Source organism: Cynocephalus volans, chromosome 18 (genome assembly GCF_027409185.1).
Source record: "Cynocephalus volans isolate mCynVol1 chromosome 18, mCynVol1.pri, whole genome shotgun sequence".
Classification (NCBI taxonomy): domain Eukaryota; kingdom Metazoa; phylum Chordata; class Mammalia; order Dermoptera; family Cynocephalidae; genus Cynocephalus; species Cynocephalus volans.
The window spans coordinates 7,511,033-7,525,147 of record NC_084477.1 but is presented as its reverse complement, the minus strand read 5'-3'; the positions used below and the strand labels follow the sequence as shown (position 1 = coordinate 7,525,147).

The 14,115-nt window shown below is 45.5% G+C and overlaps 1 protein-coding gene across 2 annotated transcripts in view; it reads left to right on the top strand.

The window, feature by feature from the left end:
- The window catches only part of SMYD3 (SET and MYND domain containing 3), a 663,795-nt gene that overhangs the window by 551,540 nt on the left and 98,140 nt on the right, over positions 1-14,115 (top strand). For both annotated transcript variants that reach the window (XM_063082741.1, XM_063082740.1), the window contains 2 exons: positions 554-641; positions 4,790-4,964. In XM_063082741.1, the coding sequence (XP_062938811.1) occupies positions 554-641; positions 4,790-4,964 (263 nt within the window). The remainder of the gene's footprint in view (positions 1-553; positions 642-4,789; positions 4,965-14,115) is intronic.

Here is a 14,115-nt window from a genome sequence, read left to right as displayed (position 1 = left end):
CAATACTTCATTTATTGAATTGTTTAGTAATATTCCATTTGTATGGATAGACCACATTTTATTTATCCATTCATCAGTTGATGGACATTTGAGTTGTTTCCACCTTGCTTTGGCTGTTACGAACAATGTTGCTATGAATCTTTGTGGACAAGTTTTTGTTTAACATGTTTTCGTTTCTCTTGGGTATATATCCAGAAGTGCAATTGTTGACATGGTAACTCTGTGTCTAACCTTTTGAAGAGCTGCCAGACTGTTTTCAAAAAGCAGTACGATTTTATATTCCCACCAGCGGTATACGAGGGTTTTAATTGCTCCACATTCTCACCAATACTTGCTATAATCTCTTTTTTATTGTAGCCATGCTGGTGGGTGTGATGTGGTATCTCGTTACGGTTTTGCTTTGTATTTCCCTGGTAAAGATGTCAACCATCTCTTCATTTGTTCCTGGATCACTTATATATCTTCCTTGGAGAAATGTCTATTCAGATCCTTCGCCCACTTTTTAATTGCATTATTTGTCTTCCTTTCCTGTATTTTAATTTGGCCTGAGCAGGATGCCGATATGCTAACGGGTGATGAGAAAGTGTGGAAGGAAGTTCAAGAATCTCTGAAGAAAATCGAGGAACTGAAGGCGCATTGGAGTATCCTTTCACCGGTGGGTTGAGTTGGACTGTTGGGATTGCTGCCTTATTGGATGGAGCCTGGTGTTGATGAGGTCAAGGACAGGGTTAGCTCTTCATGAACCAGAGGGCTTCATTCTGTTTGACAGTCACAGGCCGCATCCCTGACCCCAACCGGAAATTTGGGTAATGGCTAGGGAAGACTGTGGCCAGATCTGCGTGAATACCTCTCCATCATTAGATAATAATCAAAGTGTATGGCCCAGTAATAGTAAGTAGTAGTTTCTTTATGTGTACAAGGAAACAAATCCTTAGATTCCCTTCCTCCATAACCACTTACATCTCTAAGAAAGAACAGTTTAGAATCCTTGTAATTTAATCCCATTGGCCCTCAGACCTAGATGCTTCATATTAAATCAGCCATGACTACAGTGGCAGTGGAGGTTGCTGTACAATAAATTTTCTTGGCATAAACAAGTGGGTCAAAGTTTAGAGTAGGGAGAGACTGTTTATGATGGAGGTCACCTGGGAAGGCCCCACTGATGTTTTGCTGTGCAAAAGGTATCCTGAGTCAGGGACAGGATTTGGATAGTCAGAGGCTGAGAGGGAGGCTGTTCCCAGTAGAGGAGATCAGTTGGGCAGACATGTGACAAAGGGAACCCACGAGGTAAGAAGGCACCAATAGATGATGGAAAAGATTGCAAAAGGTCATTCAGATGCTGTGGGTAAGTTATATCCCAACACAAGGTTAAAACGAGGTGCGACCCTTGCCACAGGCACTAAGAAAGTCTGTAAATGAGGTTTTCTCATCTACTGACAGTGCTTTTTAAAGAATTGTAAAGGATGAGTGAGGTCGTTGGGTATTTCTGTTTTTAAAGGTGAATGAAATACATAGTTTCTGAAATCTACAGCCAAATGAGTTTGTTCGTGTTAGTAAAGAACCTAGAATTGGTTACTAAGGAACATAAAAGAAAGCTGTGATCACCAGGGTGCTGTGTGGATTCATGAAGAGCAAACGAATCCATAGAAATGTGGCTTGCTTTGGTAAAGTTTGTATCTAGATTTCAGAAAGGGATTTGACAAAAAGCAGTCAAGGAATTTACGGTAGCTGTTAGCAAAACCAGGCATCTTACGAAATGGCTGAATAGTTATACTGAAAAAACGATGCTAATTGGATGACTGTCACTCTGTTCCCATCTCAGCCTCTTCAACCTTTGATTCCACACCTTGAAGGAAGATACAGAGCAAACTAACAAAGGTGCACAGACGGGAAGGATAACAGAGGTGGGGAGATGGAATCAGGAGCTCAAAAGACACCCCCGAAGGTTAAATGGTGTCTAAGTTTAAAAAGTTCATGGAACGATTCATACTATCCTTTAATTCTGTTTTTCCATGAACTTTTTGAAGTACCTCGTATGCATAAAGCTTAGCAGCAGCACACGTAAATTAATTTTACATCTTTAGTGAGTAGCAAAATGTAATAAAGCTTACGAGTATGACATAACCCCCTACAACGCTGCCATGATCTTGGGCTGCATTAATAGAAATATAGATTATAAAATGAGAGGGGTGATAGTACTATCTGATTGTATCTGGAATTTCCTATGCAGTTTGTGGTGGGACATATTAAAAAGGATATAGAAAAAGTGAAATAAGTTTGAGGAGTGAACTCAGAATCAAGGTGGAATTTGAAATGCTGTTTACAGACAGGATGGAAGATGCTGGGAAAACAGCCAACTCTGGGAGCAGGAGATTCGTGTTCACGGGCTGAAAGAGCCGTTCCACCGCAGAGCAGTGGACTTTCTCTGTGTGGGCCCGTGCAGCAGAACTGGGGCCCGTGGATGACTCAGCTACAGTTCAGTCTCAAAGGGACAGGGTTTTACTGGAAACTACTCCATGCTGGCTTCTGATCCAGGCAGAAATTAGAAGACAGAGCCCTGCACTCAGAACTCCCTCGTACCTAGTGGGGTAGTAAATACGGATGGTAATACATATTTTGGTAAAGGTATGTATTTGTAGGGACTTTGGGAGATTACAGAAGGTTTCACAGAGGTCTGGAGGGTGAGTGGGAGTTCACTAGGCCAGCCGAGTGAAGGTGACACGTGCAGACGTGCAGAATGTAAACTGCACGCTGTCGAGAAATCGCCAGCTCAGCACGAGAGGAGGGGAGCGTGGCCAGGCTTAAATGCCATGCACAGGAGGTTAGACTTCATAGGCGAGAGGGGACGGTGGGACGATGGGAAGCAGTAAGTAGTATTAAAGATTAAGTGAGCAAAAGCTCTGTGGTCGGACAGTCTGAGTCTCAGGAACTTGGTTAATTCCCAAGTGAATTTACTTTGCACCTCTTTGTCTTTGCCTCTAATCCTCTTATGGTCATTTGAAAGTGTTCAGAAGAAGAGGGATCTGTTTTGTCCATTGGTAATCTATTCTCTCGGGGTGGGCTATCCAGCCCTGCTTGGGTCTGGAGCTCAGTTCCTCACTGGAGCAGAATGATGTGCAGTGAACACCGCACAGACACCAGAGACTAAGTCCTTGAGCAAACACATGTCAGCATCAGCTTGGGGGAAAAGCCTCTTAGTTAAAATTATTCCATTAATTTTGCTCACTGGGGTGTTTTACAGGAAAGGTTTTGCCTTGTTTGCCAGGAGGAGACAGTCACCAGTGTTGTGAAGGGAAATTGGCATGTGGTCCCTTCCAGCGTGCTGAGGGATGAAGTAGATGTATTCCTATGAGTGGCTGGAGAGCGTCACCTCTGGTTTTTACATCTAAGGCTTGTCACATCAAACCTCTTTAGAATGAGTTGGAACATACCTCTAAATGACTAGGTAGATGCTCGTAGTGGTCAGACAACACGATGTTCACATGAGGTGCAAGTCTTGCCGCAAAAATGTCTAGCATTGTGTGAGACAGTCATTCTCCTGACGGGTCATCAAATACCTAATCCTCAGATGAAAAGCCACAGCGGGCAGCCTGGCAATCTGCTACAAACTCAGTGCATTGCCCAAGATACTGCTTCCTCCGGCCTCTGGGGGATACACTCAGCAAACTTTAAACGTACGTGTCAGATAAATACAAAAGAAAATCACTAACTCATTTTTCTTCAATAAATGTCCCTCTTCTGGGACCAGAGTCAACTCCTCAGAGTCAGGATGTGTGCTGAAATTACGGGTGTGTGTGTGGGGGGGATACTATAAAGGGCCCTCAGCCGTGCATTGTGCTGTTAGAAATTCTCCCCATGGAAGTCACCCTTTGGGGTAAGGTATTGTGCCTCCAGGAGGCCCTTGCTGAAACCAAAATATATTTCTTGACAGTTCATAAAGATATTTGTCCCCACTCTCACAAGTGGGTTCACTGGTTCATTAAAAGCATTGGCTGATGTTTTGGAAAGCAGTGCCCTGAGGGTATGGGAGCTAATGCTGGAGAGAGAAAGGAGAGACACAGTCCGTTCAGGGAGGGACACGCTGTGTCAGGACATCAGTGACAAGGCTTGAGTTGAGAGCAGAGGGTGGTGCAGAGAGCACTGGGTTGTGAAGAGCAGGATCCTTTGGGAGTACGGGCTGGATCAAACGCAGCCCATGACCCATTCTGTTCACTTGTGTAATGAAAAAACTTTTAAATATGGGATTCAGTGGAAATGAATTTCTTCAAATCGCTTCCCCTAGTGTGTGCCTGTGGGTTATGCGTGTTTGGTTTCATGTCTGCCCAAGACTCAAATGACACAGGAGCAAACATGAGCTCGTCCTTTTGAAAAAGAAATCTCTAAAGCTTCTTTAATTTCAGATCAGTTTTTAAACAGAAGCTAACAGAGTAAATAATAAACTGAACTCACTTAATCTTTAGTCCAGTTTAATAAAGAGCTGCATTCATTAATGACTAGGTTTAGAGAGAATACATATAGGAGTGAAGAAAGAATAGTTCTTTGGAAATTTTAATCCCCCAGGGCACAGGCTTGGTAGAAGATGGTTTGTTGATGTAAACAGAATTTACTTGGCTGAGATGCCACTTAGGTGTTTTTGTTTCTCAAGTGTGTTTTCAAGCAGCTGCTCTGTGATAAATAATGGACGCTTCCTTCCCTCCTGTGCCTGGGAGCTCTTCAGCCTTTTAGAGACTCTCATTTTGCTTGTGTTTTTTTCATGATGAAGACAATTCTTAACTAAGGTTAATAACAGAGTGGGAACAGGTCCTGGCCATGTGTCAGACAATCATAAGCAGCAACTCCGAACGGCTTCCTGATATCAACATCTACCAGCTAAAGGTGCTGGACTGCGCCATGGACGCCTGCATCCACCTCGGGCTGCTGGAGGAGGCGCTGTTCTATGGCATTCGGACCATGGAGCCGTACAGGTAAGTCCTGGGGACAGGGCACGAGGAAAGGCAGAGGATCGTCACGTGAGGCCATTCTCATCACCGCCGTGTATGGAATGTTCCCATCTGCTTCCCAGGCGACGTGTAAAACCAAACCTCGTTTTATCCATTTACACGTCCACTGATCATCGTTCAGAGCGTTCCCTTTGTGCATCAGGCACTGTGGCTGTACGGAGACTAATTAGACGTTGTCTTGATGTGGAGCAGATGATGACAGCATGGGGTGGTGATGGCATCGGCAGAGGTAAGCACAGGGTTCCAGGAGAGCCGGAGGGGAGCGCGGCTCAGACCTAGCTAGGGAGGCCCTCGTTAGCCTCTGCTGGTCCAGGTGAGGGTGGCCAGTGTGGGGCCGTCAGTCTGGCTGCAATAATGATGGTTCCTGCCATTGTCAGCCTTTGTGGCTCCCAGGGTGTTTCCCTCGAGTCATTTGCCTTTTTCACCACCTTATGACCAGGCAGGAGAGCAGGGCGACCGCGCTGCTCAAACGTGTCAACGAGTCAGGTGCAGGGACCATTGGTAACTACTTCTTGACTAGCCTCAGCTCCTCCAGAGCAGGGGGTGTTTTGCCTCTAGATATTCTTGTAAGTTTGGAGGAGCTTTGGGAGAGAGGGTGGCAGTGAAGTTGAGGGCTGACAGTTTGGTGCTACTGGATGTGGGGCCCCAACTTGCATTGGGCTAAGAACACAAGTCTAGAAGTTGAGATTGGAATCAGTCCACGGTAAAGGGCACAGAGACATACGGACCCTAGTCTGAGGTTGGAATAGCCTAGTGTCCAGCACAGAACAAGGTGGCTGCTGGGAATATGCCTCAAAAGCATCTGGGACCTGGGGAGATGGCGGGGAGAGGAGGTCCCTGGAGAATAGGGCTCCATTATGGGCAGACACTGAATTTCTGAGATTGCAGACCATGCAAACACAATGTTGGCCCAAAGGGGTAGGCAGAGGGAGAATCCAGGGCCAGACCTGTGCCGTGTGGGACAGCAGGAGGGGAGTGGTTCTAAGTGAAGGGAGGGTGAGGGACGGAGGGGAGCCCAGGGTACTCCTTGTCCCCACTTGAGGAAGAGCCTCAGGAGACAGCTGGGTGGGGAAGTCGCCAAGACCAACAGGACAAGAACAGAAGCTAGTCTGGGGTCTAGGATATTAGCTCTGACAAAGGTAGGAATCCAGGCCTGGGCCAGGAGCTTGGTGCAGGCAGAGAGCAACCGGGAGATGGCGGCGGTCCCTAGGCCAGCTGGTGACACCAGCGTGACCTTGAGGGTGTTTTCAGAACTTCTGCAGGTGGTTTCTTCCACCGCCTTGTGGGTGAACAGCTTGGGAATGCAGACTGTGAGTCAGCTTTAATCAAACTTACAAGAGATTGCCTCCGGGGCTGAGGCTGCAGACTTTCCCAGGAGCAGGGAAATAGCTATGCAAGAGGATGGATCTTGTGGGTTCTCAGAAAACATGAATGGAATACAGAGAGATAAGGCTGCGTCCTTGGAGTGTTGCAACGAGGCAGTTCGGGATGGTTGGTGTTGCCTCTCCGAACTCCGGGGCTCGGTCTCAAGAAGCCAGACCTCAGGCCACCAAGGAGTGGCTGGACTCCCGCCGGGAGATGCAGGCTGAGAAAACCCTCCCTGCTCCAGGCCCTCGGCAGCTGCGAGCCCCCAGCCCCAGCTGGTGCTGTGCCCACGCCTCCTGCCCCATCCAGGCTGCCCTGCCAGGCTGCTGGGAAACACAGAAACTTTAAGTGGGTCACCACTTCCGTAAAGAAAGCCACACACCTTCAAGGGTTCCTGTTCTGCATGAGTGTTGAATCCTCTCTTCCCCAGCTACCTAGGCTTCTCCGAAGCAATAACTTACCTCTTAATAAACTGGCAGCTTGTTTGACTTAAACTTGAGTCAAACAAAGAGGACTTTCTGGTGACCAAGGCCACGTCCACCAGAATATACTCCATAATGTTTGGGAAACTGTTGGTTATGTTTTCATGGTGTTTGGCAGGTCGCAATCGCTCTCTAAATGTGTACTCTGTTCTTACTCTGGGTGACAAATTTCCAGGCCTCCCTCAGTCTCTTCCCTGGAACATGTTTGGGAGTAGCTCTGTAGTGTTGTGTATTTCAAGAAATCCAATCTGCATTGATCCACACCAAACAAGTGAGATTTGAATGTTTGCTTTTAAAGTTGTAGTAGAGGAAGAGGCTATAAATAATCCAGAACCATAAAAGTTCAGAGAATTGAAAGGGGTAGATGCTGTCATAGTTTGCTTTTTTTCCCTATAGCTAAAGCAAAGGTGAAAATACGGAACATCTGCCAGTGGGTCAGGTGCCTGCAAGCCCTTTAACAACATCAGAGCGGGAGGTAGGAATCGGACGTTGGCGGTGGTTTTCACCCCTTCACATGTGCACAAGGGAACTCCCCCTGTGTGCTGAGCGCCACCTGCACAGTCCCCCTGCAGACGCTCTCAGTGGGCTGCTTGCTCACCTTTAGCCAAGGACACGGACAGTTAGCTAAGCATGAGTTACTGAGAGGTGACCAGATTGCCATCTGCCGTAACAGTTTCACAATGTTAATATACTGTTTGCAACACTAGATTGAGGTCGAGTCTCTGGTGATGAACTTGTCACTCCTGACCTTGGCTAAATTGTAACTGCTGACCTTAGAGGACCAGTGTCTATATTCCATTTTTATCCGAATCTCTGTCCTCAGCTCCCTTCCTGCTACTGTCATGTATTTTTACTCAATAGATTTTACTCAGTTTTTATGATGCAACTTGATATTAAGTTTCTTATGTTTCATAAAGCAAGTTGGAAATAATTCACATACAACAGATGTGTAATCTTCAGTGTTAACTTCTGTCTTCTGAGAGTGTCTGTATTTGTGATTATAAGCACATAGTCATCTATCCCTTAGCATTATAAACGTTAAACAGAATGAAAATAATTGAAAGGTATTTGATAAACTTTAGTAAAACATTTAATTCAGTCGAATCTTAACCATTAAGATGGATCAGTTTCCAAAAGTTAGTTTTTCAGTTGGTAGTTTAGGAATTGGAATGCATTTTCCTGTTGCAGAACGTGTTAGATTATGGAGAGGTCCCCAGACTAGACCAGACCATGAAATCTACTGAGCCCATAATATCACTAATGTATGCTATAAATATCCAAAAAAAAAAAAAAAAGAAAAAGAAAAAAGAAAAAACCACAAAAACAAAATTGAACACAAATTGTTTTTAAAATTCAGTTTTATATTGTGTTGAATAGTGTTTAAAGCTGATTTTCTTTAGGAACCAGAGAATGATAGGAGGTGAGAGAGAGGTTTTCTCAGGCTGGGAAGGGGACTTTCAGTAACATTCGCACATATTCTGTTCATTTACTTCAAAGAAGGACATTTTCAAAGGAACAGAAAGGTAAAAATCACCCTCACCTTCCCAACTCTTGTCCTACTCCCAAAAGATAACCGTGGATAGAAGTGTCTTTCCAGAAATGTTCCATGCGAGTGGCCAGTCTGAACATATTCCAAAGCCCCTGTGATAAGATCACGTTTGAGCAGGATGTCGGAGAGAGGGAATCGAAGGTGCATAAGTAAATGCTAACATTTGCCAGAATCTCATAAGAACATAAACAAGGGTTTCATCAGTAATACACCACAGTGTTTATTATGTATTTATTTCTTTAAAGTCCCCTCGTCCCCCGTTCTTTTTTCTCTGTTTTCCCAGCTGCTCTCACACCGTCACTCAACTCTTTCGCCCTCAAACTGTTCACATGGGTCTCCCACCTCCTCCTTTCTTTCCGCCTCTCCCCTTCTTGTCTTGCTAACTTGGGGGGCAGGGAGAGGGGGTGAGAAGGAGAAAAGGGAAGGGGAGCCAAGAACTCTCCTTAGTGGGCAGAGAGAAGGAAAAACCGGAATCATTCTGTACCCACCTTCTATTTCTTGCTTATTTTTGCTTTACAACCGAATGCGGATATCTGTCTAGATCAGTTTCTGAATTTCTACCTCATTCTTTAGCAGATATATATTATTTCATCTCATGAATGTACCATAACTTTAAGATCAGTGTCTATTGTTTTCCTTATGTTTACTATGTCAAACAATTCTATGATTAATATCCATAAACTTGTGTCTTTGTGTACTGATGTGACTAAAGTCATAGGGTAAATCTTGTATCTGATATATTCCTAGATGTTAACTTTCTGCATCAAAAGTTGTGTTCATTTTAAATGTGGATAACTATCACCAAATTGTGTCTCCCACCTAGCTAAATGTCAGTCTTTCCTCAAAAAAATATGAGAGGAAATGACATTGATGTTTATTATACCTAATCTAAATTCATTTCAAAGTATATGTGGGCCTTCTCCTTTTATTTGATCAAAGCTTGCATGGTGTAGTGAGATTTATTGGTATTCTGTTGTCTATAAATAGTGTTTTTGTGAGTTACCTGGGAAAGAGGCAGAACAAAAATGATGCAGAGACTTAAGTTGTGATTGCACATGTTCATGGTGTTGTGATCAGAGAAAAAGGAGAGGAGTGTCTGAAGGTGGAGCAAGGGCACATTGTCCACCTAACTGTGTAAGATCTGTGCACTGTGCACAAACCCCACACGTCGGGATGGCTCACCTCACAAAGACCATGAGACAGAGACCGATGCAATCAAGCAAGAGGAATTTATTCCAGCATGCTGGGGTCACTCAGCATTCAAGACAAAAACGACCCCGAGCCTTTAACACAAGAGCTTTTTATACAGTTTTTTAGACAGACTTTCACAACAGGATGAGTTGTGTACTGCTTACTTGTTATCTGAGGCGCCTTTAGATTTATTGGTGGGCTCTAGCGAGCTGGTACCCCGATAAGGAACAATGCACTTCCCAATCATTTATCTTCCTGGTGGCTTTTAGATAAGGAACTGGTCAGTCAGTTCCTGGAACCGGGTGGTGTTTTACTCCCTTCCTGGAATTTAATGTGTCTGGGCCTGCCTTACTTAAAATGGTGTTAGTTATGTTTTCTCATTTTTAGCAAGCATTAAATACAGAAGCAAATTACGCATGTTAAAGTTATATTTTCTTCTACAACTGGAAAGATATCTCGAGGCTCAACAACAAAACAGGCCATCCCATGTGATAAAGCAAAGAACTTTATTAGATGGTAACTTACTTAGAGGAATGGGTTGGGCAGACAGCAACCCAAAGGCACAGGCTCAGTTTTCTCCACACTAGTTCAAGGCTGAGCTCAAGTTTATATAGGCAGTTCCCAAACAAGCTTAATGTAACTAGCTACAAATGTTCCTGCAGGTGGCCAGGCTGGCTTATGGCCACACTGGTACTTAATCATTCTTTCTATACAGTCGGTAGATGGAGTCAGGCTCACGGTCCCACATTCCACACCCAACATCTCATGGCCCTTATGATCTTATCTGCCTCCTCTTCCTCGAATAGCCTTGGTCCGGATAGTGGAAGGTGGCTCACATGCAATAAAGGTAATAGAGTGGGCCTCTGCATTGCGTTCAGAGGGCCCAACAGATTGTCCTCTCTACAGTTGTCGTCCCCACCCAGAGTTTTATTTCATCTTGGAGGCCACCTCCTTCCATGGCATCCCCTCACTGAGCGTTGGCAACAATCCACACATCCAGTGATCAGCTCAACTGCACACTCCAGCAACGGTGGTGGCCCAGGACAGAGAGCATTCCCCAATGCCGTAGGCAAGAACCTGAAACTGAGGAAGTTAAGAGCAGTAAGACAAATGTTTTAAAGGCACTAGATAAGGCAAGTCTTCCTTTAACGTTAATATCATTGCTGTCTGGCTGAAACCTCCTTGGGTTTAGGTAATTTCCTGGGTAGATGATACTATACAGTCTGACCTGTGACATTACTGGAGGGTATTAACTTGTCATATATAGCACCCTCCATGGACACCCATCATAGTAAACCAAACTGTGTCTCTGTTTTAGGACCTCAGGAGAAGTCACGGTAGTTAAAATAGGCCCTCCATCTAGATAAAAAGGGGGCGCTGAGTGTAATGCCAGAGGTAAGACCATCCCCCAAGGGAATAATACCAAGCCACCTGGGATGGGGATATCATTTTAGTTTCCAATCTGTCAAAGTGTCACCAGGTGGGAGGTCCTGCAGCAAATACAGAACAAGTCCCTAATCCTGCTGGATGGGCCACAGTCCTCCCTTTTGTACCTGTACCTTTAGAACTCTGGTTATTGGTATGCATTCTGCAAGCCATGCGACCCACAGTAGGGCAGCATTTAAAAGTCTGATGGCTTTAGTCAGTCAGGGGACCACCCTTTAAGGTCTCCTCTAGTGAAAAGTTCAGTGTGGTTTTGATCATGCCATGCATCTGTTTAATGTGGCCAGTGAGATGAAAAGTCTACAATATGTTCCAGGCCTTGGCCCACTCCTGTACATCATGTCCAGTAAAATGAGTTCCTTGATCACGGTTTGGGCCAGGGTCCCATACATATTTTCTAACTTTGAGTCCTTTTATTGTAGCAGCTTGCACAAGTCAAAATGGACTTATGTCCCTCTGATACTGGCAAGGGGCCATCATAGTCTATCTGCCATTGAGAGTCTGGACAGGTAGAATGCCCAGTACGCACTGGTATGTCTCTTAATGAGCATCATCTCAATAATACTGGATGATCCTTGTCTACAGCCTAAAGATCTGAATATTTTACAGGCAGATGCAGTCTCTTCACTATCTCCCATGGCGTCTGGGGGCCCTGTTGGCCAGACTTATGGTGAACCCAGTCGGTCACATCAGAGGGGGTTAACAGCCTTCTAGCAAAATAGCTCAGGCTTTGGCTGAGGCATCTGCCTTGTGATTGCCCGGCAAGGTGGTTGAGGAGTGAGTTGCCATGTGCCATGCGGACTCCTGGGCTATTATCTGGGTGCAGACTCCCCATGTGTCACTCCACAATTCAGCACCCCACAGCAACTGACCAAGTATCGTCCAGTTCTCTTGGTGCCACTGTGGCACCCAAGCTGTGAATCCTTTCCAAACTGCCCAGCTGTCAGTGCCTATGTTAAGTGGCATTGGTTCATTGGTCAGCATGATCCACAGTGCTCATAGTTCAGCCCTTTGGCTACTCTGTTCTCTTCCTTCCTTGAACCAAATAATATCAGAGTCCAGCCGGACAGCAGAAGAACGCCAGGTGGGTGGAGTCCCCTGGCTGCTACCGTCAGTATACCAGGTGTCAGGAAGAGGGGTGCCCATACCCTCTTGTATTTATGGAAGGCGCAGAGCGATGTCCTGTACTGTTGGAATATGGTCCGGACCCACTTATGTAATTGGTCCCAACAGCGCATGCAGCTCTTAGGACAACAGGCTAATGTTATAGGAGCTTCTCTGTTATGAGTAAGCATGCCATTCTTACAGGGCACTTACCTGGGCACAGATGCTCTTTGGTTTCAGAAACATCTTTGATCCATTCTTCACTGGTAGGGAAGTGTGTACTCTCAACGGCAAGTCAGTTGTCAGGCCCTGTCTATTGCAAGGCCAGACAAACAGCTCAGAGCTGTTTTTCAGTGGGATTGTACATGGTTTCTGCACCTTCCCAAAGTTTTGACCAGAATCCTAATGCGATGTGTTTCCCATTCTGTTTTTGCCATGGGCCCCAACCAAGCCCCTCTGGATAAGCACTACCACTAAGTAAACAAGACCCGTACGTGTTTGACAACCAATTTAGCTTTATCCAATTCCCCCTGTCTGGGGAGTATCCCAATCCCATCTAGCTCCTTTTTTTTTTTTTGTAAATAATCATGGCCTATAGGGGAACAAAGGTCTGTAAGTCTTTCCCAGTCTGGGTAACCACAGCCTCTGGCATGACATCGATAGAATGATACATTTTTAGGGGCACACCTGTTCTCCATTTTTCTAGATCTCTGACTGCCATACCATGACAGATGGGGGGGCTACGTAGGTGCCTTTGTGGTAACGCGTGGAAAGTCCATTGCCACCCATTCCAGCTAAAGGCAAACTGGTCCTGTGAGCATTCATCTAGAGGAATACTAAAGGCATTAGCCAAGTCCAGTACACAGGCGTGCGTCTTGAGACGAGGAAGTCTGCTCCAGGCGGGAAGCTATGTTAGGCAGAAAGCACGTATGGGAGAGCACGCTTGTTTAAATCCCTGTAGTCCAGTCATATGCCAGGTGTCATTGGATTTCCTAACTGGCCACTGTTAAGGGCCTCTGGGCGGCTCTAATCACCCCACCTCTTTCTAGTTCTTTAATTGTAGCTGTGATTTCATTGTGCCCTCCTGGCAGTGTGTATTGTTTTATTGGAACATGCCAGCAAGGTGTGAGCAGCTGCACAGGGTCCCATTTTGCATGTCCTACCAAGACAGCCTTGATTGCTTGGATGTGCCGTCGAAACTCACCCTTGGTAGTTGTAAGGTCAAGGTCTTGTAATATATCCACCCCTGATGTATATTCAGGAATGAGAGAGATACGTACACAGAAAAGATGAGGATAATAGTCGTCCTATGTGCAAATACGGGCTGATTTCTTTTAATTATTTGACCCCTATATGCACGTGTGACTCAAATCTCTCCCCTAAACTTAGATGGGTTGCCATATGTAAGGGTACATTCTGTTCTGGTATCCACCAGAACCGCTACAGTTTGCTTGGTGCAGGACCACTATATAGTCACTTCCTCATGGGGCCCCTGGTCACCTGGTGCTGGATACACCAAAGGGCAACGTTGGCTCCATCCCTGGTCTCGGGGGGTGGGGTAGGGGTGGCAGAATCCACCTCTGGAAACGATCAGGTGTGGAGGTGCACTGGGCCGTTTCTCCACCTCTCCCCCGCTTGCTCTCCAGTGGGGTGAATTGCTTATCCCTGGGGAGATCCTTCCAACAAACTTAAAATAATATTGGGCTTTTAAATCAATCACCTCTTTACGGGTACCAGCCAATGCCAGATCTCACCACAGTTGTTTACGGGATACCCTAGATGTGCTCTTTTTAATAACAGCTCCTTTGGTATTTTTTCCTTTGTCTACCTTTCTAGTCCCTTTATGGTGGAACCTGTCCATTTCACCCAAGCCTGCCACCATCAGCAGTACTCTCTGTATGGGTTGATTTACCATTGGTGCTAATACGGAGACTATGTTAGTCCATTTCTGTTGCTTATAACAAATACCTGAAACTGGTTA